Below are 21,820 nucleotides of genomic sequence, written 5' to 3'. Positions count from 1 at the left end.
CACGAGGTGCATGCAACTCCGGAAATGCACAAAATGTTTCACAAATGAGCGCCCAAACCACTCTGCGGAATGCAGTTTTTGTACATGCAAGCATCGTAAACACGAGTCGTATGCGGTGACAGCGAACCAGAGAGCATCGGACCAAAGCACTTCAGAAACTGAACTCCCTCCTCCTCTCGTCATCATCGGCGACTCGCCCCCACCTACACCATACACGAAGCTCCCGACACTTAGTCGAGCTTCTCCTCCTCCTTCTCCTCCTTCTTCTCCTCGACGGCGTCGAAGTTCTCGACGAGGTCGGGAACATCGTCATCGTCCTCCTCGTCAGCAGCCTGCGGGCGCTGTTGGCTTTGCTGTATCGCCTGGTAGGACTCAGCGAGTTTGCGCAGGGAGGCGAGGGAGTCGGGGCCGAGCTGGTTGAGGATGCCCGGGACGAGCTCGGTGAGCTCCTTGTTCTGGCCAGTGCCGTAGATGGCGAAGGTGTTGGCGGAAACGGCGGCGTGCACTAAACAGAAAGAACGAAATGGTCAGTTCACAGCGTCGACGATCGAGAAGCGAAGCGAAGATGCGCGGATACGGAGGCGGTTGCACGTGAAGGAGAAATAAGAAGCGGGGCGCCTCACCCTTCGGTGCCGTGAAGTGCAGAACGTTGCCGTCCTCCTTGAACATGTTGACCTCCTCAACACCGGGAATGGGCTGCACGTTCAGCTTCTTGAGCGCGGCCTGGAGCTTTTTGTCATCCTGCGCCGGAGCCTTGGTCTTGCGGACCACCTTGCGACGGACAGTGCCCTTTCCACCTTCATGTGGAGAACGACGTCACAATTTTTTGCGCAAAGGAACGGTGTCCGGTGTAGATAACGACGCGCGGAAGCATCGGTAGATAACACGATGAGGTACGCAGGCAAAAGTTAGCTTTTGCCGTGAGGATCGTTACGCGTAGCCGAGCGCGCACGCACCGATCCGGTTTGCCGCGGCCGCAGCCTGGAGCTTTGCCAGTTTTGCGGGGTCCATGTTCAGAGTGACTCGGGCAGGATGCGTAGATCCTCGCGTAGACTTTTGAGGGAGGGGCGAACGAGCGAGCGGCGGGGTGGACGAAAAGAGAGTTGCGAGAGGGCAAATAAGACCAAACAACCCCTTGCCACAGGCGCTCTGCAACGAGCGCGAGTGCTTTTTCTCCATCTGCTACAGCACACACCGGCATCAAATCATTCGATCTATTGCGATGCCTTTCTTCATCAGGCCGGCAACCGTCGATGACATCGTACGGGAATAATGATCCTTGTTACATGCCCAACGAAGTTGATCCAAGGCCAGCATAGGACACCATACTGAAATTGATCATTGATCTTGTACGATAAATCCGGTTTGACAGTGGTCAGAATCCATTGATTCGAATTGGTCCCTGTAGGCAACCTATGAGAAGGAACCGGAATCTGTGAAGGCTACTCCCGAACTCGTGAGTACCTGCCATATATGTAACGTTAATACGACATTCATCTCTGCACCCGTAGCTCCGGCAGAATCTCTTCGAAAAGCGCTATGCGCATACTCTCCTTGCCTTCGAGGGGACAGCTGCAGAGCCAAAGGAACCGTTAGGGATGGCGATGTATTTCTTCAACTACTCCACTTGGACCGGGAGACCTGGCTTATACGTCAGTACGGGCTGGGTAACACTTTCGCTCACAGGACTGATACCAAGCATGTTCATGTAGCTCGAGGATCTTTATGTCGTCCCTGAGGCGCGTAGCAAAGGGATAGGCAAAGCTCTATTTGCCGAATTGGCGAAGGTAGCCCAGGAGAATGTACGTGCAAGGATTCGACCTCGATGTATTGATCCTCAACTTAAAATCGTAGAACTGTGCGCGTATGGATTGGTCCGTGTTGAAGGTAATCGTCCATATTCTTGTGATTGTAGCTTCCGCTCACGCCGTGTCCAGTGGAATCAACCATCAATTGATTTTTACGAGAAGAAGTTGCACGCTACCCCGATGTCCGAATGGATGGTAAACGACGTTTCGTCTGCAACTTCTGCATATTTCTAACTTGAATCGGTCCTCCAGGGCATGCGTTTGGAAGAAAAAGGAATAGAAGAACTCAAAAAATTCGGTTGAGCGTAGTGAGGAGCATACTCAATTACCACAATCGAGCTTTATTGTGCACATATTGCCTTGCTTCCGGCCGTTCCAGAAGACCAACTCAGTAGTGCGCATGAGGGACCGTCGCTTCGGACAGGTCGATAGTGCTCTTGTAAATAACATGTCACTTATGTCCCGAGCCGAGTCCATGTACAACGACCAATGGAGAGAGAAGAGCGATGATTGTGAGGATTGCGGAAAGAAATGAAAGGCAGAGACAGATGACATTCGTATCTTGTTAAACGCCATCGTAACTCGCGCCGCCGGCCTGTAAGCGGGCGATGGACCAATCCATAAGTGGTCCATGATGAAGATCAAGCATTAGAGCGCACACCTTGCGTAACCTAACGACAATGGGCTCTTCCTTGAGGTCATCCTTCTCCCTTGCGGCAACCTCGATGGAGTAAACGCGGAGCACGGACTTGACATCGGCGGCATGCACGGAGATCTATACCCAGCATTGGTCAGGCTTGTTGCGCGAAACCCCAGCGCCATGCACTCACTTTCGCCTTGCGCATGACCTTGCAATTGGGCCCGATCCAAACCACAAGGATGAACTTCTCTCGTTGAGATTCCTTGTCGTTGGAGTAGGTCACGCGTGCATACGCGAAAGATGCCTAGCATAGTGTCAGAGGATACGTTGAGACATGGTCGAAGAAATACGTGTATCACAAACGCACCTTGCCATCATCCAGGTGCTCCCGTAGCTCTTCGAGGCCCCCCGTCCCGGTGCTCGTCACATGAAGGACGTCGGAACGGTCAGACTACACGGTTTCCGACGAACGCGTGTTGTCCAATGGCGAAAGTGAATCATCCCCAAATATAGATCCCATTGCAAAACGAGATGTGAGTGAGCGCCCATACATAGAGCGCGCATTCACTGACCTCATAGTCCAAGAGCAACCAGTTCGTGTCCGATTTGGAACGCACGTCCTGATAGGCTACGGATGAATATCCAAGGATGAGGAACTCGAGCGAGCGGTCAGCCGAGGAGCAACGAATGACCTTCTTGAATCTTCTCGTCAGAGACGTCGGCCATGGGTCACAAATCCGTCAAAGAGCGCGTTTCCAAGGCAGCAATGAAGGAAGAGGGGAGCTGAACGTTTGAAGCAGTGAGTAGTGTGCTCGAACCTGGTTGCTGTCGAGGTCGATAGCGATTCGATCTTAGCGCCCGCGCGCACAGCCACCCACCAACTGCTTGGCCTGGAGTTTTGCCTCCGTTCACTCTTTCGCATGGCTTCTATACGACAACTAGTCCAGCGTTCATTAGACGCTGCCGTCGTCCGCACGGAACACGCGAGGATATGCAAACGGAACTACTCTCGTCTTCAATCAGCCGTGAAGTCAAGGACACCGAGTCATCGAGACTGGAAAACGCCAGCGTCGCACCCAAGGCCCAAACCGCTCTCGTGGCCGGACTCTGATTCGGCAGCCGGTCCATCAAGATGTCAGCCTCTAGCGCCTCCCACATTCTTGCGCAAGAATGCGGACGCAGGAATGACGAGCGAATCGACCTCGCAAGGAGGCGAGGTCGACTTCGACGCCTCCATTTCGGAGGAGGACCTGAAAGAAGAACTTCCAGACGCTAAGCTTGGTCCTGTTCCGTCCTCTTCTCGCAAGTCGCCCCAGGCGTTCAAGAGGGCGCCTCGAGAGCACCTCGCACACCACATCGCCATGAAGGAAGCGTTCCCAGATGGGTGTGTCCTCCGCATGTTTCGCTGGCCGCAAACTCTTTTCTCATTCCCGCGTCAGATGGGCGCCCACTAGAAAGCTTTCTAGAGCGGCTATGGATGGAATCCGAACTCTGCACAAACACGATCCGGACACATTCAGCACTCCCGTTCTTGCCGAGAAATTCAGGATCAGCCCGGAAGCTGTAAGAAGGATACTAAAGGTGCGCTCATGGAGAATCCCCAATCTACGTGCGGCTCATTGAACTTCTTCGCCGTCGCCTGTAGAGCTCATGGCAGCCGTCATCCGCTGAACAGGCGCGGCTTGCGCAACGCGAAGCGCGGCTGAAGCAAGCAAGGATTGAAGCTAGCAAGGAACGCGAGCGAGAAGAACGACTCAAGTGGAGAAGGAGAGAGCGCCTAACCATGGTCTAATCCATCCATCCGTGGATCAGGCATGGTTCCTATCCGCGATCAATCCAGACACGTTGTCAATGGGCGTGGAAGTCAAAAGGCTGCGTCCTGCGTAGGTCGCTGTGCTGCTTCTAGCAAGCCCGGATAGCCATGCGTCCACTCCGGATCATTCAATACGATCTTGCTTTCCGGTGTTGCGGCTACGTTTTTTCCCCTGATAGTTATCCATCTTCGGCGGATGCGCCTTCTCGACGGAGGGAGATGTTCATACCCCTTTTATCAATGCATACGTAAGTCTTGTATATTTCGCGGCCTTAGAGTAGACGCTTTCTCAACGTTAAGCAATACATAATTCCTTCAACCTATAACTACAGCAAAGTGGTATCACGTCTAAAGGTCGTAGGTCCATACAATGTCCGTGAGTAGAACCATGTCAACATGGTATCGTCGATAGCACAAGTAGGACAGCAAACCAGCAGATTAGTAATACATACCCAGAAAGAAAGGGGTCACTATAGAGGGATACACGTAGTCCCGATAACGAAATCGCGCAATAGATGTGCGTCGTCGGACTTGGCGTTGTCTTCGTCCTCCTTCAGTTTGGGAGGGACAGGCATCGCGATAACCAGTGCGACTTGAACGCCTGTGGTATTTGTAGGTGGCTCCTTCGTCCTCGGGAGACTATCTTCATCTGCGGGCGATATTCGGCCGTGTTTCATCAATTGTCGTATCTGCTCGCGACTGAGATTCGGCAGCAGGGAATGCAACGACATGGGCCACCATCGGTTCCCGCCGCGCACGCGATGCAGCAGCAGTTCTAGTGGTAGATCCCAGTCCATCAAGTCGACCAGATCGCCGCCTTCGCGCGGGGAGATAGCGTTCACCGCCAAGGGCTGCAGGGATAAGATACTTCGATCAGCACCACATTCATAACACCACTCAGAAGCGCTATGAGTTCGAACGCCAAGCGCCCACCTGTGTCGTTCGCCACTCCGCCCGCGCTCTGCTTTGCGTCCGGTCCGCCCATGCGTCCCATAACTCCGGCTTGTTCTCTTGCGTGAGCGCAAACCGGAGCTCAGCGAGTGCAGTGATGAGCCTGCCCCTCCTACGGCCGACGATGGCGTGCCAGGCGATGCCGCCCGCGAGAAAGAACATGAACGCGCCGAGAAAGACAAGGAGGATGGCGAACATGACCGGGTTTTCGTTCAGGCTATCTCCGCCGTTCTGTCGACGGGATAGCAATGAGGTGTCGTCGTGAGGCATGGTGACCGAGGTAACGAAAGCCGCGGCGAGTGCGAGCAGGGTAAATAGGCGGTGGCTTGAGACCTGCCGGGTCTGAAGGCACGGATTTCACCGGGCTTTGAGATCGGGGCCAGACTCCGAAAACCGCTCTCAGCTCTTGCCGTCGTCCTAGGTCCAGCATCTGGCCTGCTTTGCACACAGTCTAGACGAGGGCAGCAACAACGAGCCCTGCGTGAAGAACAACAAATATCTTCGATTATTTCCAAGGTCCCGCTGCGTGTAGCGAATCAACATCATTGGGAAGCAACTCCACGACCCGCCTCATCACGCGCCCCGCGGGATTGCTTTACAGCCAACGGTGGTCAAACCATATAACATTGCATGCCCATCATTTGTGCAGCTCCCAGTTACTCATCCTGATGGCTATGAAACGCCACCTCGTGCAGCTACTGGCGTGATAGCGTTCAGCCTCGCGAACTACTCTGGCTTCGCCCGCTTCATTGCCTCCCTCTGGACTGCTATTGTTTCCGTCTTCGAGCAGTGCCCTGTATGCTGTAACGCCTTGCAGGATATAAACCTGGTCTCTTCCTCAAGATGAACCTGCCATGCTCTCGGCGGGGTCGCTCTCCTCGTGTATGATGATCAAAACGACATTCCTCGATGCTGGACCACAACCTGAAGCTTAACTCACTGCGCGTCCCAAGTTCCCGCTTCTGGTTAGCAATATGCATCACTCTACGGATCTTGGCTGTGTAAGCTGTGATGTTACACGCGTTTGCCTCATGTTATGTACCTTCGCGCTGAAACTCGCATTCAAACCAGAGGCTGAGCTAACAGGTGGGCCTACTAGTCTGGGAACAAGAGGGGAGATGTGAGCGACACGCTCTTATAAGGCCAGCCAAGTGGCGGGATGTTTATCAAAATAATCATCCACAATCCGAAGCAGCAAAAACACGCCTTACAGATACACAATCCGAACATGAACCCCATCATCGACCCTTACTCCGGGTCCTACACTAGCCCAAGCGTGATGCAGATGCCGACACCTCAGCATTACCCTAATCAGTCCTCCGATCATTCTGGTACATCTGCGTCGAACCTGCCGGCCGAATACTTTGCTCGTGGAGGATTCTCAGAGGAGGGTCATGTAGTTCACCGTCGAGCAAGCCGAGGGTGCGCTCATACACACCGAAACTGTGAACCTTTCACTCACCTCCCGTAGCGTTTGCAGCCGTTTCTCGTGGCTTCTCTTCTGGCGCCGCAAGAAATCACAGCACATAGCAGCAATACCGAAGGGCCCTCCGAAAGTCAACGTCGCGGGGCCCAAACCGCCAAGGCCGCCGCCGAAAAGATTCTTCTCGTGACCGCATGCGCTGGATAGCATCATCCCTGACGTTGCCCATACTACTATCGTGCGTTCCCTTCATCAAAAGCGGACTCCGGTATCTGACTTGGATCGCAGTTTAATCTTGCGGGCCGGATCCGCAGCGATGTATCCATTATTTGTATCTGACAGTATTGCGCATGCGTAAGTTATGCAGCAATATCACCTCGCCTTTAGCCCCACACACACACATACTTGAAATTGTGACGTTGGGATTCCCATCCGCGGAAGACGTTGTTCTCATGCTCCCGCATACCCGAGACTAGGGGAACGAACCGTTTGCATGATAACCATACCCTTCACCATATTCCTTCGCCTTCCTTCGCCTATTCGATGCATAGGCGGTGAAGGATATACAGATTCCAAGCAGTTTATATGAGGCACGAAGCTTCGCAGAGCGAGCATCCAGAGCGTGAACGAAGAGCTTTATCCTCGCAACTGTAGCAGATACTACGCTTCTGCATATACATTAGCAGGGCAAGACGAAGCCTTAAATCGCAAGCGTATGCGTTCGAATCCGTCTGTTTGCAACAGGTCAAGCTCTGAGTCTGATCGTAGCTCTGATCCACGTGGTTGATACACATTGTCGCCGCGGCAGCAGTCCGAATCGCCGAAACAACGTGAAGCTCGAGCTCGCCGTGCTAGTACGCTTATCCACTAAACTCGGGTTGAACACTATAAGCGTCTGGCCAAGCATCATGCCCTCAAGGAGGCCTCTCGAGTCTCATAGTCCAGTCTCCGGAGAAACACCACATGGCCAGACTTCGCTGTCGGCCGCTGTGGAGGTCGTGAATCAACTTAGGGCGCTTGGGCGGGAAACGATTCGCGTCTCATCCCCATGAGGCCACATTGCCATCTACCCCATTCCCTGGCTCTTCAAATTTGGACGGTCTCTGAGAAAGCTACGCTCAGCTGGTGCACACATGGTACATTCTACGCCGAGTCACCCATCATTGCTGTGGTATGATGGGGAGTCAGTATGGCTGACCAGAAATGCTAACTAATGCGAACAGCCTGCAACAGCCTGCAACAGCCTGCTGACGACATCATGGCTTCCGTACTAATTTTTTGTATAAAGATCCGATGGCGTGGCCCTCGGAAAATCATCCATTTCCATCCGCCGGCCTACTTTCAACAAGCGTCCAGCTGAGACACGACCTCCCTCTCGACTCAACTCGCTTCCAGAGTTTTACGCACCCGACGATGGCCATGCATCATCCACCCTTCATGGAGCCCAGCACGCGAGGCTATGGCATAATGCAAATGCCAGAGCCGGAACTCGCTTGGTCACCATCTCCCGTACAATGCTCCACCGGATTGCAACGGAGAGACGCCGAGGAATGCGAGTGGGATGCAGAACCACCTCGTGCATGGCCCGGGAGGTGAGCTCGCCAGGACGAGTCACTGACGTCACTGACGTCAGTTCCTCTGCCACCAGATTCCTCCGTTGGCTCGTGTCCAAGAGGCACAGATACCAACGCTCGCAAGGAGTTCCAAAGGGCATACCCAATCACCCCGCGAACGGGTCTCGACCAACCCGACCCTCGGGTCCGCAACGCCCCAGGCCCACGCGCTAGGAGTCTTGAACGTGGATGCATGCCAATGTGATTCACTCTCCTATCGTGGCTGATATCCTCGGCTCGTTCACCAGGCTATCTCGCGAAATGCTTAAGGGATCGTACCTTGATTCAATCCTTTCCCTTGATGACTGTCGACGGCGGTTAACGGCAAGATGAACCGATTGACACGTGCAAACATATACCCATCTACCCCACTGATACCCCCTGCTTCCGTGTCTGTTAACACTCTTATGGGATTGACTCCAATGATATCTCATTGCCAGTGGACCTACCGCGTGTGTCCCGTTGTTGTATAACGTCCGTCATGGGCCCCTTAGTTCTGCATTTTCTTTCCCCCTTCCTATTTGTAGGCATCGCGATCGAAATCGGACAGTTATGTGCACGTAATGCATGCTCGTGTATACACTTATACGACACGCACAGCATCGCGGTGATATCGACATTCTCCATTACGGATCTGAGCCGAAAGCGTAATATCTATCTCTTGTCCTTCATGGCTATCGCCGCTCTGCCCTCAATGCTTACGAACCCCGTACTTTCACACTCACGACTGGCGCCTCCGAGTCTAAATCTACTTTGCGTTCCATTTTCCCGCATGAGCGATTTACAAGACCGGATACCATGGGATATAGAGTACACATCAGTTGCGTGTGGTTCTGGCGACGCGTCGATCACTATGGCGCGTTGGCCCGTACTATACTTTGTTGTGAAGGCGCGGAAGGCCGACTTGGAGATCGTTCGTTCTCTGATAGCGAGGCGAAACAATCACCTTCAATCAATCAGTGCATGTTACGATGCATTGCTCTACTATTGGAAGCCAAATATGAGCAATTTTATCAACAACGTCTGTCACCACACACATCTGCACCGTACGCTTTACTACCAAGCTCAACCGCGCCTACAAGAGCCCATAGGCAGCAGAAGTACGCCTAAAGTTATTTTGCCTTCCGACCCGGCGGATGCGATAACTCCGCGACATGCTAGGCCGGGGTTTGTTTGGCAGGCACAATGACCGCGAAGGCCGTGCAACAGATCCAACGTTCTCGAACCCTAGGTCTTCAATCGATGATCGAGTCAAAGAAAGCTTCGGCGACTGCAAACGACGGGCTGACAGCATCAACCATTTCCCAGGTGTTATGAGCACTGCTGTGCTCGAATCCTGAGATAAAATGCGAAAAAGCCGACGGATTCCGTTGTAGCGGTGCGTACGAGATCACGGATATTCTGAGCTGGCAGTAATAACGCCGGCCCGGACTCACCTCTCAGGATCGTCGTTCACGATCCAGTTGAGAGGAAGGCCGGACTGGATCATATGGTATCACTGCACGCTGTACTATAGTCTAACATACGGCGCGCAAAGGACTATAAACACACTTACACACACTCACCTCTCAGATAATGTTGGAGTAGTATTTCACGAGCAATGCACAGTACCAAACTCTGGTGCTTTATCCTATGCAAAATGTGGAGGAGATCCGAGTCAGTTATTATTGCTCGCGGGAGCGTACTGTAATTTTACGACCTTAGGTTCGGTCCGCCCCCGGGGGGACAGGGGACAGCTGCAAGTTCGGGCCCGTGGGAAGTTCGCAAACTGACTGTAGTCAGTGTGCAATATTCTCACAGTAGGAACTACAGTTCACACGGTCAGTTCAAAGCCTGGATATTGGTGGCGGGACAGGGGACAACACGGGAAATTAGGTTCAGTTCAGGTTGCCAGGGGACAGGGGACGAACCTAAGGTCGTAAAATTACAGTATACTAGTTTAGTTGCACACATTCAACCATGATGCATGATGAACACATAAGGAGGTTCCCGAGCACCCTTACTCTCGTCAAGCATTCAGGTAGTACATGCCACATTGAATCATGACAACTATCAGACGGTGACCTTGAACTGCAGTAGACGGCGATGTCGACGATCGGATAACGGTGCAAAACGGGCGCCAAATGCACGTGCCTGCGTGTTCAACGTGAGTTCTCACGCTGCGAGAAGGTTCAAAATCAACCGTTCCGCGTTCAGGTTGTTACCTGCATCTAGGTGATAATGAACTTATGTTGGATCTCGCGCTCTTTCATCCCCCGATGGTTGAATTGCAGACTCTTGAAAGCACTCATGCCCCTCTTGGAGATCGCATTGCGGCATACGCGAGGTCAAAGTCGCACGTCGGCATTACGGAGGTCCCGACTTGCCCGGGGAACATTCCGCCCCCCCTCTGATCATGAGCTTGTCAGAACGGCATGCTTCGCGCTATAACCGCTTACGTCTGCCAGCTTCTTGTTTTCTCGTCGGCTGTATATCAGTGCCGGCCAGCTACTCTGTTTCAAAGCAACGCAGTGGGTCTTTGCTCCTGATCCTGCAGCAGGTCGTGCGCCTGGGGGTCGATCGAATTTCGGTCGACTGTCTGGCGCGCTTATGGGCCACTTCGTTGCCGTGGCGTCAGTTATGCTTGTAGAGAGGCAAGGCGGCGCATGACGGTGAGCTGTTTCCGATTCACCCCTCTCGCGTGTGGGCTTCCCTGATTTCACACACGGTGCAATTCTAGGTGACAACAGCCATTAGTCTTATCTACGGTAGGCGTATCATTGTCTCCCGCTCGCTGTGTTCTGATCAAGTGCCAGCCAACGAAAACCGTCGTCCGCATCTTTTGCGTTTTGACAGGCGTGGGCTATGTATTCCATCGGGCGATGCCCTTCCATATGGAAAGCTGGCGAATGAACCCGGCAAACAATAGCTCGTTCGCACAGGTCAAAGCATTTGTACGTTATCGTGATATATAACGCAGTCGCGCCGTGAAACCGAAAACGTTGAAGAGCCAATCTCGTCTCTGCCCTCGAATTCCCTTGACACCGCGCAAGCAGTTTCTACAGAGCTATCAGTGAAAGCTGCTATAGGACTGGCTATACAATGTGCAGCACAATCGACATAAAGGAAGGGGCCTCACCGCGGCCGATCTCCGCGTCCATGGAACGCCAACCTGTGCAACCCCGACCAGAGGACGCAGGATGTTCGCGCCCTACTCCTATCATCCGTTGACGGTCAGTCTCATTAGGATTGCACTTTGCCGCTCTATTTCATTGACATCGAAGGGATCTACAAAGGTTGAGGTTTGTCGCGATGGCAAATCCATGTCTCCGGACTGCAAATGCCTTCAGCCCCGCGTGACGACACGGTGGAGACCGCGCACAGCTTAGGATAGGAGAACAAAAACCTCAGGCGACCCTGGAAGACTACAGTTTTCAGCGGCAGTTGGTAGCATAGCTCTCCGCATCCTATAAAAGACGGTGCTTTCACCGTCCTGCTCCTCACCACTCCAACCACGACCACCGCCTACACCCCCGGCAGAATATGAGCTACTTCGGGCCCAACCACATCGTCGACGCTAATCTACGAGGCGCCAACAGGGCCGTACGGATGCCAGAGCCAGACCGCTCCTGGCAGGCGTCAGGCCATCCAAGCCCTGCGTACATGCCAATGCCAGAGCCGGTCGTCAACCAAGCGCAGCCGGCAGTCCCGGGCCCTATCCCAGGACCGCCGCCCCAGGTCTACGCCATACCGGGTGACCGCGGCATGACAGTTACTGAGGAGCCGCTTCGGAAGAAACGAGGGTGGGCCCGATGCCCGCCGCAGTCCGCCGCGTGCTGACCCTTCCGCCGTCGGTAGACTGTACTCTTGGCTCAAGTTCTGGCGTCGCAAGGATAGGCTTCCGGATGTGATAACGCGCGGAGGACTCGCAAAGGGCGGGCTCTGCCAGCCGCCTCAGGGCAAGCCCGCGCAGCCGGTCAAGGGCACCGTCGTCAAAACGAAACCCCGTCCCAAACGCGGATGCCGGTGTGCATAAAGTTCCCGCTAACCGTTTTATCGTCAAGATACCCGAAAGTGTGTTGGTATTCTATTGATGATGGCGAGGTGGCGTTTCTGACTTCTCACCCACTCAGTACGATTCCCCGAAGCCGAAAAAAGGAACCCACGAACAACCCGCCCGCCCGTGGATCGGCAAACCTCTTGCACGAACCAGTCGCTGGCGGAGTAATTATCCCTTATCATGCAATAGTGATCGTTGCGCGGATACCTCGCCCCCTCCTTTTTCAAATTATTTTTACGGTATCCCGCGCCCCCAAATTCCGGACTATCCTTTGATACTATCCCTCGCGCATTCGTCCCGCTGTTCAAACAGCATTCGATTTTCTCTTTTCCAGTCTTGCGCGTGCATACATACCCCGTGTTTTCTCTAGGTTCTCTGTTTTTTTTATCACGTCGGTATCATGTCCGTCCTATTGTAGATACCCCACGCCCTGAGAAACAGTAAATGTTATAAACGCGAACGAAACGACCGCCAGTTAGCGATCACCCATGCATCGTACTGTCGGGAGGTTGAATACGATTCCATCTGCTCTCGGCAAGAACTCGAAAAGAGATCATGTCATTGTTACCTATTCAATGCGCGTCTTGAAGTTCAAACTGTGGGTATTTACGATGGTAGAAGCTGACATGCACTAAGAGTCCAGAAAGGTTTCATGGATCACCCTAGGTCTCCTTATCGAGTCAATCTCGCAGGACTTGCATCAAACGCAGACCCGTGCTGACGATCTATGGGACGTCATTCTTCGGCCATCGTATCAACGTCGCGCATGTCGTCACCGGTTCCATTGACTTGTCGTAGGCGTATATACACGCACAGCACACATGGGCCCATATGTACACACAAACCTGCGCCATTGAAGCGTCAAGTCCGTTCGCGCCCTACGCCCAGCTTCTCCTCGTATCGCTTCAAGAGCAGCCGCTCGACCCAGCCATCCTTCGGAAACACCTTCTCCCACTGATTATGGAGATGCACGCCGAACACCCTCCCGAGCGCCGTGTCCAGCCTTCCGCCTTCCAGAATCTTACCATTATCCCCGAACGGCCACCACCCCCTCCCGCCTACACCGAACTCCGCCTCGTCCTTCATCGACTTCGACGACTTACTCGATGACGAGGAGGGGGAAGAGAGACGATCGAACCAGCGCCACGCCTGGTCGTCGCCCGCGAACGGGTCCGGGAGCCGATTGTCCAGCCGGCAGCTGCGGCCTTCGGTAAAGCACCAGGGGAGCACCTTGAACGGCGGCGCGGCGGGCGAGGCAGCCGCGAGCAAGCGGCGGTATAGCTTGAGATAGAGCAGCGAGCCCCAGTCGGTTGAGCTCGCGCGAGGCGGTGGCGAGTTCGCCATGATGTGGAACGCCTCGCAGAGGTAGGGCGAGTGCGCGTGGAAATGCAAGAGGGCGCCATTAAATGGGCTGTAGGGCTTGTCTGCGAAGAAACGAGGGTTATGATAATGTGTATGAACGAAGGAAGCGAGGGACTTACTGTAGCAGTCCCACTGGGTGACGAACTCGTGCTCGAGCAGCGGGCCGAGGTCGCGCGTGAGGAGCGTGTCCATGTCGACCCAGACGCCGCCGAGCGCCCAGACGACGAGCAGCCGGACAAGATCGCCGTCGACCCATGCGCGCGCGTCCGTCGACTTGAGCAGCGGACTTCCTTCCAGCGCGGTCTCTCGCGCGAGCTCCCGCGCGTTCGCGACGCGCGTTTCGACGCGTTCGGGGAATTGGGCGACGTAGGACCGGATTAGGGGCGAGACCTGAGCCAGGTCGCCGTTCGACCAGAGGATGAGGCGAGCGGCGGGGCGCTGCGTGGCGAGGAAGGAGCGGAGGAAGTGTTCCTGCCGCGCGGCGAAGGGCGCGAGGTCCGTCCGCCAGTAGGTGTGGTAGTACACGACGTCGTCCGCGCCTTCGTGGTAAGGGGATGACGGCGGTAGAGAGGTAGGGACGCTCGCCGCGAACGCGTAGCAGTCATGCGAGGTGCGTAAGGGCGTGCCAGGGTGGAGCTCCACGCTCTTGGGTGAATGTAGGTGGCGGGTGAGGTTGTAGCGCGCGCTCACGCGGGCGGGGTCAAAACATCCCGCGAGCGGTTCGATATGGTGGATCTGCGAGACAATGAACCGCCGTCGGTGCAGCTGGATCTCGATGTGCGGCTCGAAAGTCCAGAGGAAGAGCACGAGCCCGAGGAGCGCGACGGGGAGGAGGATCTTGAGGAGGTGGTACAAACGTCGGCGGCGAAGGGCGCGCAGGGCGGGCCAGCGCAGCCACGAGCGCGGGGCCGTCAGGTATGGCTTGGTGGATCCATGGCCGGAGGCAAAGGTGGGGAGGGAGGGCGACGTCGGGGTATGCAGCGAGCCCCGTCTGGCGCGCATCGCTTTGTATATGCTGTCGGTCCCGTTGTATCCAGACTCAGAGTGACCAGATCGAGCACAAGGCGTTCGATGAGGGCATTGTACTCCTCCTCCCTATGTTTGTTTTTTCTCGCCCCGATTCCCGAAGCGAGCGATACAACGGGAGACGTAACACGGTGGCGGGGAAACCGGCGGGAGCTGCACGGACGCGTGCTCTTTCTCCTCGTCCTTTCTCCGTCCACCTCGCTTCAATATCTGGCTTTGCCCGCCGTATTGGAATAACCAGCAAATCACCTCGCCAACCATCCAGAAACTCAAGCGCCGGTCGACGTAGACGATCCGCCGCGTGCTAGCACCTCGATAACAAACACCCCGACACCCCGTCACTCGACATCCAATAAGTACTCGATATACTTGTCCAGCACCAACAACAATCAGCAATGGCACAAGCAACCACACCCGCATCCTCCTCCTCCTCCAAGTACGTATATCTTACCCATTCCACGATATAGGACCGTCGTCACTCACCCCTCAACGCCTTCAGTTGGAAATCCTCCATCCGTGCCCCGCCCAAAGACCTCCGCCCACAAACGGAGGATGTGACGGCAACGAAGGGTACCGAATTTGAAGACATGTTCCTCCGCCGCGAGCTCCTCATGGGCATCTTCGAGGCCGGCTTCGAGCGGCCCTCGCCCATCCAAGAAGAAGCCATCCCCGTCGCGCTCACCAAGCGCGACGTCCTCGCCCGCGCCAAGAACGGCACGGGCAAGACCGCCGCCTTCGTCATCCCCGCCCTCCAGCAAATCGACATCTCCCGCCCCAAGATCCAGGCGCTCCTGCTCGTGCCCACGCGCGAGCTCGCGCTCCAGACGGCGCAGGTGTGCAAGGCCCTCGGCAAGCACATGGGCGCGCAGGTCATGGTCACCACCGGCGGCACGACGCTCAAGGACGACATCATGCGTCTGCACGAGACCGTGCACGTCCTCGTCGGCACCCCCGGCCGCATCCTCGACCTTGCCGGCAAGAACGTCGCTGACTTGTCCGAGTGCCCCGTCTTCGTCATGGACGAGGCCGACAAGCTGCTCTCGCCCGAGTTTGCACCCGTGATGGAGCAGCTGCTGGCCTTCCTCCCGCGCGACCGCCAGGTGATGCTGTTCAGTGCGACGTTCCCCATGATCGTCAAGGATTTCAAGGTACGGGGTTCGTGTCTTCGTGATATGTGAAGACGACCTGAGGGGTTTCCTGCAGGACAAGCACATGAAGCAGCCTTACGAAATCAATCTCATGGACGAGCTCACCTTACGTGGTGTCACGCAGTACTATGCCTTCCTCGAAGAACGCCAGAAAGTCCACTGCCTGAACACCCTCTTCTCCAAGGTAACTGTCCCTACCTCGCCTCACTCTCCCATTCACTGCTAATATTCTCCACAGCTCCAAATCAACCAGTCGATCATCTTCTGCAACTCGACCAACCGTGTCGAGCTCCTTGCTAAAAAGATCACCGAACTCGGCTACTCCTGCTTTTACTCGCACGCCAAGATGCTCCAATCGCACCGGAACCGGGTCTTCCACGACTTCCGCAACGGCGTCTGCCGCAACCTCGTTTGCTCCGACCTCCTCACCCGCGGTATCGACATCCAAGCCGTCAACGTCGTCATCAACTTTGACTTCCCTAAGAACGCCGAGACGTACCTGCACCGTATCGGCCGCTCGGGGCGGTTCGGACACCTCGGACTCGCCATCAACCTCGTCACGTACGAGGATCGCTTCAACTTGTACAAGATCGAGCAGGAGCTCGGGACCGAGATCCAGCCGATCCCCGCTCAGATCGACCGCTCGCTCTACGTCGCGCCTAGCGCGCCCGACGAGGATCCGATGTCGCCCTCCGTATCGTCCACGACCAACAGCGCGCAGCAGCAGCAACAACAGCAACAGCAGGCGAAGGCGCGTGCGGCCGCTGCACAAGCGCTGCCCCAACCGCAGGTGGTGTACCAAAGCGGGCCGCCCCAGGGCAGGTTGAACGGCTCACCGGCGCCTGGCTTGATCCAGCAGCAACAAGTAGTTGGTCAAGGCGTGGCGAGGGGATACAGCGCCCAGGCCGGGTTCCGGGGCGTACCCGCCGCGCGGTAGGCGAACCGACGAGGCTTGCCCAGCGGCCAGGGAGCGACGAACACGGATGATCAACACGCACCCCGCTCGCGTTCTCTGCGTTCATCGATTTATGCGACTTCCCGACCATCCCCGATTACTACTGACACATCCACGGACCACGCTTAACACGCATTCGAAGAGCCCAACCCCCCTTGACCTCAACCCGCCCACGACGCCGCCGATCGCTATTCCGGACGGCCCTCGACCCCCAATTTATCTATCTACACATCTGCAATCTGCACCCGGCCCGCTAAGCCACTCTCGAATACGATACTCTCCGACCGCTGCAAACGTCCTGGTTAGCCCCCTCTACCGAGTGTTCAACTACATATTCGCGCGTATAACATCTCGTACTACATACACCCCTCCTCGTAACGCAACCTCATACCCTCCCCCACTTGTTTGGCTAACGTATATCGTGCACACCGCTCGTCCCCCTTCTACCGCCTCCGCTCGTCACCGTTGCGGTCGTGGACCGATTGTCCGTTGTAGTCCAGTCGTCAGGAATGCATTTATCGTGCCGCTTTGGTAAACATCGTTGTGGTCTCCATCAAGACAGGAGATCGAGACAGCATTTATTCGACAAATAGTTAGTGCGTAACAGATCGCGGGAGGGTATCCCATACACGAACAATGCAAGATATTCTACATCAGGTCCGTCCTTGAATATGCACCCCGAATAGTGTATCCTTACGTATGGTGAGCGCAATAGCTTTAGCGTATAAAGAAGCTGTGTGCGATGGCGGCGGCACAGACGCCGGAGACAACGATGAAGCCGAGCGAGTACCCGTTTGGGTCGCCGTCTACGCTGACTGACCAGAGCTGCAAGCAGATCGATGTCAGTCCGAGACGGTAAATAATTGAAAAGTGAAATTCTACTGACATAACCGCCAAAAATAGGTCCGAGGAAACGGGCAAGGCTGACGATGCTCTGCGCTATGCCGTTGGCAAAGCCGACCACCGGCGGCGGCGACACTACGATAAGCACAGTGGTGAGTATCATCGGAGCGGAATATCGGAACGCCTGGCATACTGTAGTTTAAGAGGATGGAGACGGCGGTGTAAGCGAAGGTGGAGCCGCAGAACCTAATTGACCTGGTCATAAAATAGATGAAGCACAGCATCACAGATGAAGGTGGAGCGGCACATACGTGCTGATCGCCAAGCCAGCCATAACGAACAGGTTGCCTGTCGAGTCCGGACTCGCGAAGGCGCGGTATACGGTCACAGAAAGGTACGCCGGGATGAACAGCAGCGAGCCAAGTCTGAACATGGACAGGTGGGAGAACCGCCCGCGGGGAGGTCTTCACAACGTGTTCAGCTACCCGACCAATGAGCCCATATATCGAAAACGTACCCAATGTTACTGGGCAATACATAATCGTCAGCAGCGTAATGAATGTAGAAGGAGACAGAACATACGGATAAAAGTAGAACTGGAACAGGATCTGTGCCAAACTCATGAGCGCGACTACATGGACCGATCAGCGTAACGTCCGTCATGAGACGTAAAAGACGCTCACTGAGTTGAGAAAAGTGCCCCGGATTGAGGTTCAAGCCGCCAGCCTCGTATTTTCTGCAAACGGCGTCATTTAAACATGATCATCCCGAACGTGATCAACTTACGAAACGAGGTAAGAGTAGAACACCTGATCGTGCGTCGTGCTATGTAACGCAAGCAACCCGTACTGCGCGATCATCATGATAGGCAGCATCGACATCAACGACGGCGCTTTCTCCGACACCGACTCCACCTCACTTGCAGGGCGCGTCATCGTCACGGACGTCCTCCTTGATTCCGCAATGGCAGCAAGAGAGTCCGAGGCCGGCGCCGGACCTGAAGGCGTATCATCTTCAAATGGCGTCCCAAAGGGTTGGTATTGCTGCTCCATGACAGCCGGAGGGGTCTTGAGACCAGAGTGGGCGAAGATGGAAGGGACGTTGGATGCACGGCGAGCAGAGAGGGTGCCGACGGGCAGCTCGTCGGGTGACTGAGCGGAGAGAGACGCGATCCGCGCCGCCGAATTAGACGGTCTACGCGGCGACACCGTGCTGAACCGATTCCTGCGGAAGCCGACACCGAGGTTCGACGGTCGCTTGCCCAGACCGCGAGAGTCGCGGGTTGGCGTGGTAGTAACGCTGCTCGATGCCCGCCTGTCCTTCGCTGGTGTGGACGTCGCCGACCCGGGCGTATCCGCGATAGCATCCTCGTCCAGCTCACCCAACAAGCCGGGTTCGGCAGCGCCTTCATCATCGTCCGATTCAAACACCTCTTCGTTGTCGACGTTCATCGCAGCCGCCACCCACAAATCGGCAATGTTCGTGACAGCATTCTCATTTGCCAACACAAGACGCTGCGCGAAGTTAAGATCGCCTGTTTCGGTCACGAACGACGCCCTGAGGTCTCCAGCGTTGCTACCTCTACGGCGCATGAGCGACTGGGCCACACTACCACGCCGGTAGGAGGCCGCAGCGAAATTGTTGGAAAACCGCCTATTGTAAGCAGACCCGTAGCCATATGCGGAACCATCGGCTTTGCTGCGGGAGACGGACCGCACACGAGGCACTGGGACAGCCATAGGTACAGGTGGAGTTGCAACGTCTTCGCCTGGATCTTGAGACGGCTTTCCGAAGTAGCCAGAAACCTTCTTGCGGAGAGAGCCATAGATGGATTTTCTGGGGCTGCTTTCAAGGATGACGCTCGGAGCCGAATCCTCCTCCTCTTCCGGAATGGTAGCGGGCCGGTTTTCGTCCTTCTCCGGCAGTTTGATAGCTCCTTGACGAGGACCACCGTCAGGTCCGAGGAAACAGGTCAAGATTGCACCTATGCGTCGAGAGCCAGTCAACACCTGGTCGTCATTGCCCCGTCACGACGTCCTTACCGGTCAACGTTATCGAGGACGCGATGGCCGTGGGCAGCAAATACGGATAATTGACGAAGATTGTCTTTTCAAAAATTCCAGGCCACTTCTTAGCAGGCGTTTCGACTGGCGGGATGTCAGTCGAGTACCATGCAGCAGGTGGAAGCACTCACAGGCCCCACCAATAATGGCGCCTGCCACACCACCGAAACCCCAGCAGAAGCTACTGCATGTTAGCAAAGAAAATGCTACGTCATCTTGGATGGCTCACCCGAGAATGGCATATGCACGACCTTCGTTGGAAGCGTCCGTGATGAAGGTGACGGAGCCTCGAGCTACGCCAATAGCGCCCGCGAATACTCCTTGCATGAGCCTTATCGCCACAGCTTCCTTAAATGAAGTCGCTGTGCCGAATATGACACAGGTAGCAGCAGTGCCAAGCAAAGACACGAACATGACAGCTCGCTGGCCGTATCGCTCAGCAACAGTCGCCTGCAGGGAACGAGTCTCAGTGATCAGGTCGACATCTGAGGAGCATAATGTGTACCCAAAGCAATGATGTGAGGAACTGGGTAAGGAAAAACATGGATACTGTGTGGGGGCATCAGCTGATTGAACGATATGCACTCGTAAAACCAACGTACCTAGGACTCCAGTCATGTATGCTGCTTCCGCTTCGTCAGAGAACTCGCCAAAACCTGTGGACGGGTATTCAGCCACGGCAGTAAGGATTTAAGTCATCCTGAACCTCACCTTTCACCATGAAGAGGAGGAACGGAGTTGAGACATTCGCGGATAGGAACTCTCCCAACATTATCTGTTGTAATTCTCATGAGAGGTAGAACGGAACGCTATGCCAAATCAGCTCACAATGGAAAGAACGATCATAGAGAGAGCTGGCAACGGCGTGGTGTCAGGTTCGTTGGCTTGCTGCAGAGCGCTCGGTATCGGTGGGCGCTCAGCCGTCACGCCGGCGTCCAAGCCCTGCTCTTCGTCGGAAGTAGGCCGCCATGGTCGTTGCTGATTCGTGCTGAACGACACGCGTGGTGGTCGTAGAGGTGATGCGTGGTTTGTCGGGTGGCCAGGAGATGGTCCAGCGCCGGGTGTCTCATTCGTATCAACCGCGGACTCTGAGCTGGATGGCCCGAACGATCGTCGAAAGGGCAGGCTTATGCGCCCAGGTTTTTTGCCGCTCATGGTGGTGGTCGGAGAGAAAGGTGGATTGGCGCGTCGCCGCACGCGCGATATGAAGAACAGTGAGCCGGCGGACTGTCAGAATGGCAGGGATGTTGCTCCTGCGGGGTCACCGCCGTTGCGCGCTAACCCGCAGTGCCACTTCGGTTCGATGATGTCAACGCCGAGGGTCACTCTTTTGGTCAACCTCGTACTCTACAGTGATCATGTGAAATCTGTGCTTTGCTCCGCAGCTAGTTTCTATCAGCATGTTGGTATGCCCATTACATTCAAGAGGTAATACAAGTCCAGAGCAGCCTAGAAAAATCGAAGCCCAGCAGGCTACGCAACAGAACCACCAATGAAGATCAGGCTCGTCCTCAGGCGTTTACTCTTCAAACGTACGACGCTATCGACATGTTCATATATCTGCCCCTCCGCACATGCAACGTGCAGCTGAAGTGGATCCGCGTCCTTCGATTCGAAGTACCGATGGTACGCCTTCCTGAGAATGTCAATCTCCTCGTCGTTCTCGGCGTTCACGAACCCATAGTTCACGAAGACAAGCTTGGGCGGAAGAATGCGCACGCCTTGGCTCGGGTCATGCGCAACGACATCCCTCTTGAGGTCCCATACTGGCGGTCTCTTCGGCCCCGTCGCACTCGCGAACTATCGCGGAAGGCGTCCTGCCAGGCCCTTGGATGCTATGAGCCGCAGTAACGAGTGGGAAGCACACGCTTCGCAGAATTCCGCGAATGTGCATTCCTGGATCAGCTCTTGGTAGAGGCAATGGAGCTTGAACTGTTCGTCGTTACTGGTGCAGACGCAGAATCCCATGGGTATATATTGCTCCAAGGTGGGCGCGACACAAACGTCCGTGAGCAGGAATCCGTAGAATTGATGGCACATCCGCTGCACTGTGGGCCAGGAGCGGACGACCTCTCTTGCGCGATTGATGTTTTCGCTGTCTTCGATAGGGTTGGCCAGTGAATTCCCATGCCTGCT

The 21,820-nt window shown here is 55.3% G+C and overlaps 10 protein-coding genes across 10 annotated transcripts; 5 read left to right on the top strand and 5 right to left on the bottom strand.

Moving 5' to 3' along the window:
- Positions 1 to 5: 5 nt before the first annotated feature.
- Positions 6 to 1,098, bottom strand: PUNSTDRAFT_144002 (NAC-domain-containing protein). The gene is made up of 3 exons (XM_007384280.1): positions 957 to 1,098; positions 624 to 797; positions 6 to 505 (listed from the first exon to the last, which is right to left on the bottom strand). Exons 1-3 carry the CDS (start codon positions 1,009 to 1,011, stop codon positions 231 to 233), a joined length of 504 nt encoding a protein of 167 aa, XP_007384342.1. The 5' UTR covers positions 1,012 to 1,098; the 3' UTR covers positions 6 to 230.
- A 147-nt stretch (positions 1,099 to 1,245) lies between these two features.
- On the bottom strand, positions 1,246 to 3,260 carry PUNSTDRAFT_52818 (actin depolymerizing protein). Its single transcript, XM_007384279.1, has 11 exons — positions 3,141 to 3,260; positions 3,021 to 3,076; positions 2,816 to 2,899; positions 2,639 to 2,752; positions 2,470 to 2,583; positions 2,061 to 2,403; positions 1,938 to 2,003; positions 1,855 to 1,887; positions 1,713 to 1,802; positions 1,512 to 1,652; positions 1,246 to 1,456 (listed from the first exon to the last, which is right to left on the bottom strand). The coding sequence occupies exons 1-6, from the start codon at positions 3,172 to 3,174 to the stop codon at positions 2,374 to 2,376; spliced, it is 432 nt and encodes a 143-aa protein (XP_007384341.1). The 5' UTR covers positions 3,175 to 3,260; the 3' UTR covers positions 1,246 to 1,456; positions 1,512 to 1,652; positions 1,713 to 1,802; positions 1,855 to 1,887; positions 1,938 to 2,003; positions 2,061 to 2,373.
- Positions 3,261 to 3,380: 120 nt separating this feature from the next.
- Positions 3,381 to 4,523, top strand: PUNSTDRAFT_144000 (uncharacterized protein). Its single transcript, XM_007384278.1, has 3 exons — positions 3,381 to 3,832; positions 3,888 to 4,029; positions 4,094 to 4,523. Exons 1-3 carry the CDS (start codon positions 3,633 to 3,635, stop codon positions 4,238 to 4,240), a joined length of 489 nt encoding a protein of 162 aa, XP_007384340.1. The 5' UTR covers positions 3,381 to 3,632; the 3' UTR covers positions 4,241 to 4,523.
- A 36-nt stretch (positions 4,524 to 4,559) lies between these two features.
- Positions 4,560 to 5,509, bottom strand: PUNSTDRAFT_52817 (uncharacterized protein). The gene is made up of 2 exons (XM_007384277.1): positions 5,195 to 5,509; positions 4,560 to 5,112 (listed from the first exon to the last, which is right to left on the bottom strand). Exons 1-2 carry the CDS (start codon positions 5,480 to 5,482, stop codon positions 4,732 to 4,734), a joined length of 669 nt encoding a protein of 222 aa, XP_007384339.1. The 5' UTR covers positions 5,483 to 5,509; the 3' UTR covers positions 4,560 to 4,731.
- Positions 5,510 to 6,440: 931 nt separating this feature from the next.
- Positions 6,441 to 6,825, top strand: PUNSTDRAFT_134772 (uncharacterized protein; the record flags this gene model as incomplete). Its single annotated transcript, XM_007384276.1, has 2 exons — positions 6,441 to 6,634; positions 6,693 to 6,825. 2 exons carry the CDS (start codon positions 6,441 to 6,443, stop codon positions 6,823 to 6,825), a joined length of 327 nt encoding a protein of 108 aa, XP_007384338.1.
- A 1,226-nt stretch (positions 6,826 to 8,051) lies between these two features.
- PUNSTDRAFT_120766 (uncharacterized protein) lies at positions 8,052 to 8,608 on the top strand (the record flags this gene model as incomplete). Its single annotated transcript, XM_007384275.1, has 2 exons — positions 8,052 to 8,227; positions 8,284 to 8,608. The coding sequence occupies 2 exons, from the start codon at positions 8,055 to 8,057 to the stop codon at positions 8,420 to 8,422; spliced, it is 312 nt and encodes a 103-aa protein (XP_007384337.1). The 3' UTR covers positions 8,423 to 8,608.
- A 3,162-nt stretch (positions 8,609 to 11,770) lies between these two features.
- Positions 11,771 to 12,263, top strand: PUNSTDRAFT_134771 (uncharacterized protein; the record flags this gene model as incomplete). Its single annotated transcript, XM_007384274.1, has 2 exons — positions 11,771 to 12,030; positions 12,086 to 12,263. The coding sequence occupies 2 exons, from the start codon at positions 11,771 to 11,773 to the stop codon at positions 12,261 to 12,263; spliced, it is 438 nt and encodes a 145-aa protein (XP_007384336.1).
- A 786-nt stretch (positions 12,264 to 13,049) lies between these two features.
- On the bottom strand, positions 13,050 to 14,810 carry PUNSTDRAFT_126451 (uncharacterized protein). The gene is made up of 2 exons (XM_007384273.1): positions 13,769 to 14,810; positions 13,050 to 13,711 (listed from the first exon to the last, which is right to left on the bottom strand). The coding sequence occupies exons 1-2, from the start codon at positions 14,649 to 14,651 to the stop codon at positions 13,149 to 13,151; spliced, it is 1,446 nt and encodes a 481-aa protein (XP_007384335.1). The 5' UTR covers positions 14,652 to 14,810; the 3' UTR covers positions 13,050 to 13,148.
- A 260-nt stretch (positions 14,811 to 15,070) lies between these two features.
- On the top strand, positions 15,071 to 17,165 carry PUNSTDRAFT_120764 (DEAD-domain-containing protein; the record flags this gene model as incomplete). Its single annotated transcript, XM_007384272.1, has 4 exons — positions 15,071 to 15,111; positions 15,175 to 15,823; positions 15,879 to 16,007; positions 16,062 to 17,165. The coding sequence occupies 4 exons, from the start codon at positions 15,071 to 15,073 to the stop codon at positions 16,758 to 16,760; spliced, it is 1,518 nt and encodes a 505-aa protein (XP_007384334.1). The 3' UTR covers positions 16,761 to 17,165.
- A 242-nt stretch (positions 17,166 to 17,407) lies between these two features.
- PUNSTDRAFT_87790 (major facilitator MFS-1) lies at positions 17,408 to 20,739 on the bottom strand. Its single transcript, XM_007384271.1, has 15 exons — positions 20,513 to 20,739; positions 20,396 to 20,459; positions 20,287 to 20,340; positions 20,190 to 20,233; positions 19,914 to 20,134; positions 19,816 to 19,865; positions 19,664 to 19,768; positions 18,408 to 19,605; positions 18,305 to 18,357; positions 18,204 to 18,252; positions 18,139 to 18,147; positions 17,933 to 18,085; positions 17,815 to 17,876; positions 17,665 to 17,756; positions 17,408 to 17,603 (listed from the first exon to the last, which is right to left on the bottom strand). Exons 1-15 carry the CDS (start codon positions 20,528 to 20,530, stop codon positions 17,496 to 17,498), a joined length of 2,280 nt encoding a protein of 759 aa, XP_007384333.1. The 5' UTR covers positions 20,531 to 20,739; the 3' UTR covers positions 17,408 to 17,495.
- Between the last annotated feature and the right edge of the window lie 1,081 nt (positions 20,740 to 21,820).

Source organism: Punctularia strigosozonata (genome assembly GCF_000264995.1).
Source record: "Punctularia strigosozonata HHB-11173 SS5 unplaced genomic scaffold PUNSTscaffold_7, whole genome shotgun sequence".
Lineage (NCBI taxonomy): Eukaryota > Fungi > Basidiomycota > Agaricomycetes > Corticiales > Punctulariaceae > Punctularia > Punctularia strigosozonata.
The sequence above is the reverse complement of the archived record's forward strand: the minus strand, read 5'-3'. Positions and strand labels throughout refer to the sequence as shown.

Bases quoted from the DNA above. Each gene is read 5' to 3' on its own strand.
- PUNSTDRAFT_144002 (XM_007384280.1), bottom strand. From the start codon at position 1,011: ATGGACCCCGCAAAACTGGCAAAGCTCCAGGCTGCGGCCGCGGCAAAC. The intron at 798-956 runs GTGCGTGCGCGC...CTCCACATGAAG, and splicing joins GGCCGCGGCAAACCGGATCG to GTGGAAAGGGCACTGTCCGT. The intron at 506-623 runs GTGAGGCGCCCC...CTTTCTGTTTAG, and splicing joins GCACTTCACGGCACCGAAGG to TGCACGCCGCCGTTTCCGCC.
- PUNSTDRAFT_52817 (XM_007384277.1), bottom strand. From the start codon at position 5,482: ATGCCTCACGACGACACCTCATTGCTATCCCGTCGACAGAACGGCGGA. The intron at 5,113-5,194 runs GTGGGCGCTTGG...TTATCCCTGCAG, and splicing joins CGGAGTGGCGAACGACACAG to CCCTTGGCGGTGAACGCTAT.
- PUNSTDRAFT_126451 (XM_007384273.1), bottom strand. From the start codon at position 14,651: ATGCGCGCCAGACGGGGCTCGCTGCATACCCCGACGTCGCCCTCCCTC. The intron at 13,712-13,768 runs GTAAGTCCCTCG...GTTTCTTCGCAG, and splicing joins CACCCAGTGGGACTGCTACA to ACAAGCCCTACAGCCCATTT.
- PUNSTDRAFT_87790 (XM_007384271.1), bottom strand. The intron at 20,234-20,286 runs GTACGTTGGTTT...GCCCCCACACAG, and splicing joins ATACATGACTGGAGTCCTAG to TATCCATGTTTTTCCTTACC. The intron at 17,757-17,814 runs GTATGCCAGGCG...TGCTTATCGTAG, and splicing joins CTCCATCCTCTTAAACTACA to TGTCGCCGCCGCCGGTGGTC.
- PUNSTDRAFT_144000 (XM_007384278.1), top strand. From the start codon at position 3,633: ATGACGAGCGAATCGACCTCGCAAGGAGGCGAGGTCGACTTCGACGCC. The intron at 3,833-3,887 runs GTGTGTCCTCCG...TTCCCGCGTCAG, and splicing joins AAGGAAGCGTTCCCAGATGG to ATGGGCGCCCACTAGAAAGC. The intron at 4,030-4,093 runs GTGCGCTCATGG...CGTCGCCTGTAG, and splicing joins CTGTAAGAAGGATACTAAAG to AGCTCATGGCAGCCGTCATC.
- PUNSTDRAFT_52818 (XM_007384279.1), bottom strand. From the start codon at position 3,174: ATGGCCGACGTCTCTGACGAGAAGATTCAAGAAG. The intron at 3,077-3,140 runs GTCATTCGTTGC...ATTCATCCGTAG, and splicing joins TGACGAGAAGATTCAAGAAG to CCTATCAGGACGTGCGTTCC. The intron at 2,404-2,469 runs GTGTGCGCTCTA...GCCCGCTTACAG, and splicing joins TTGTCGTTAGGTTACGCAAG to GCCGGCGGCGCGAGTTACGA.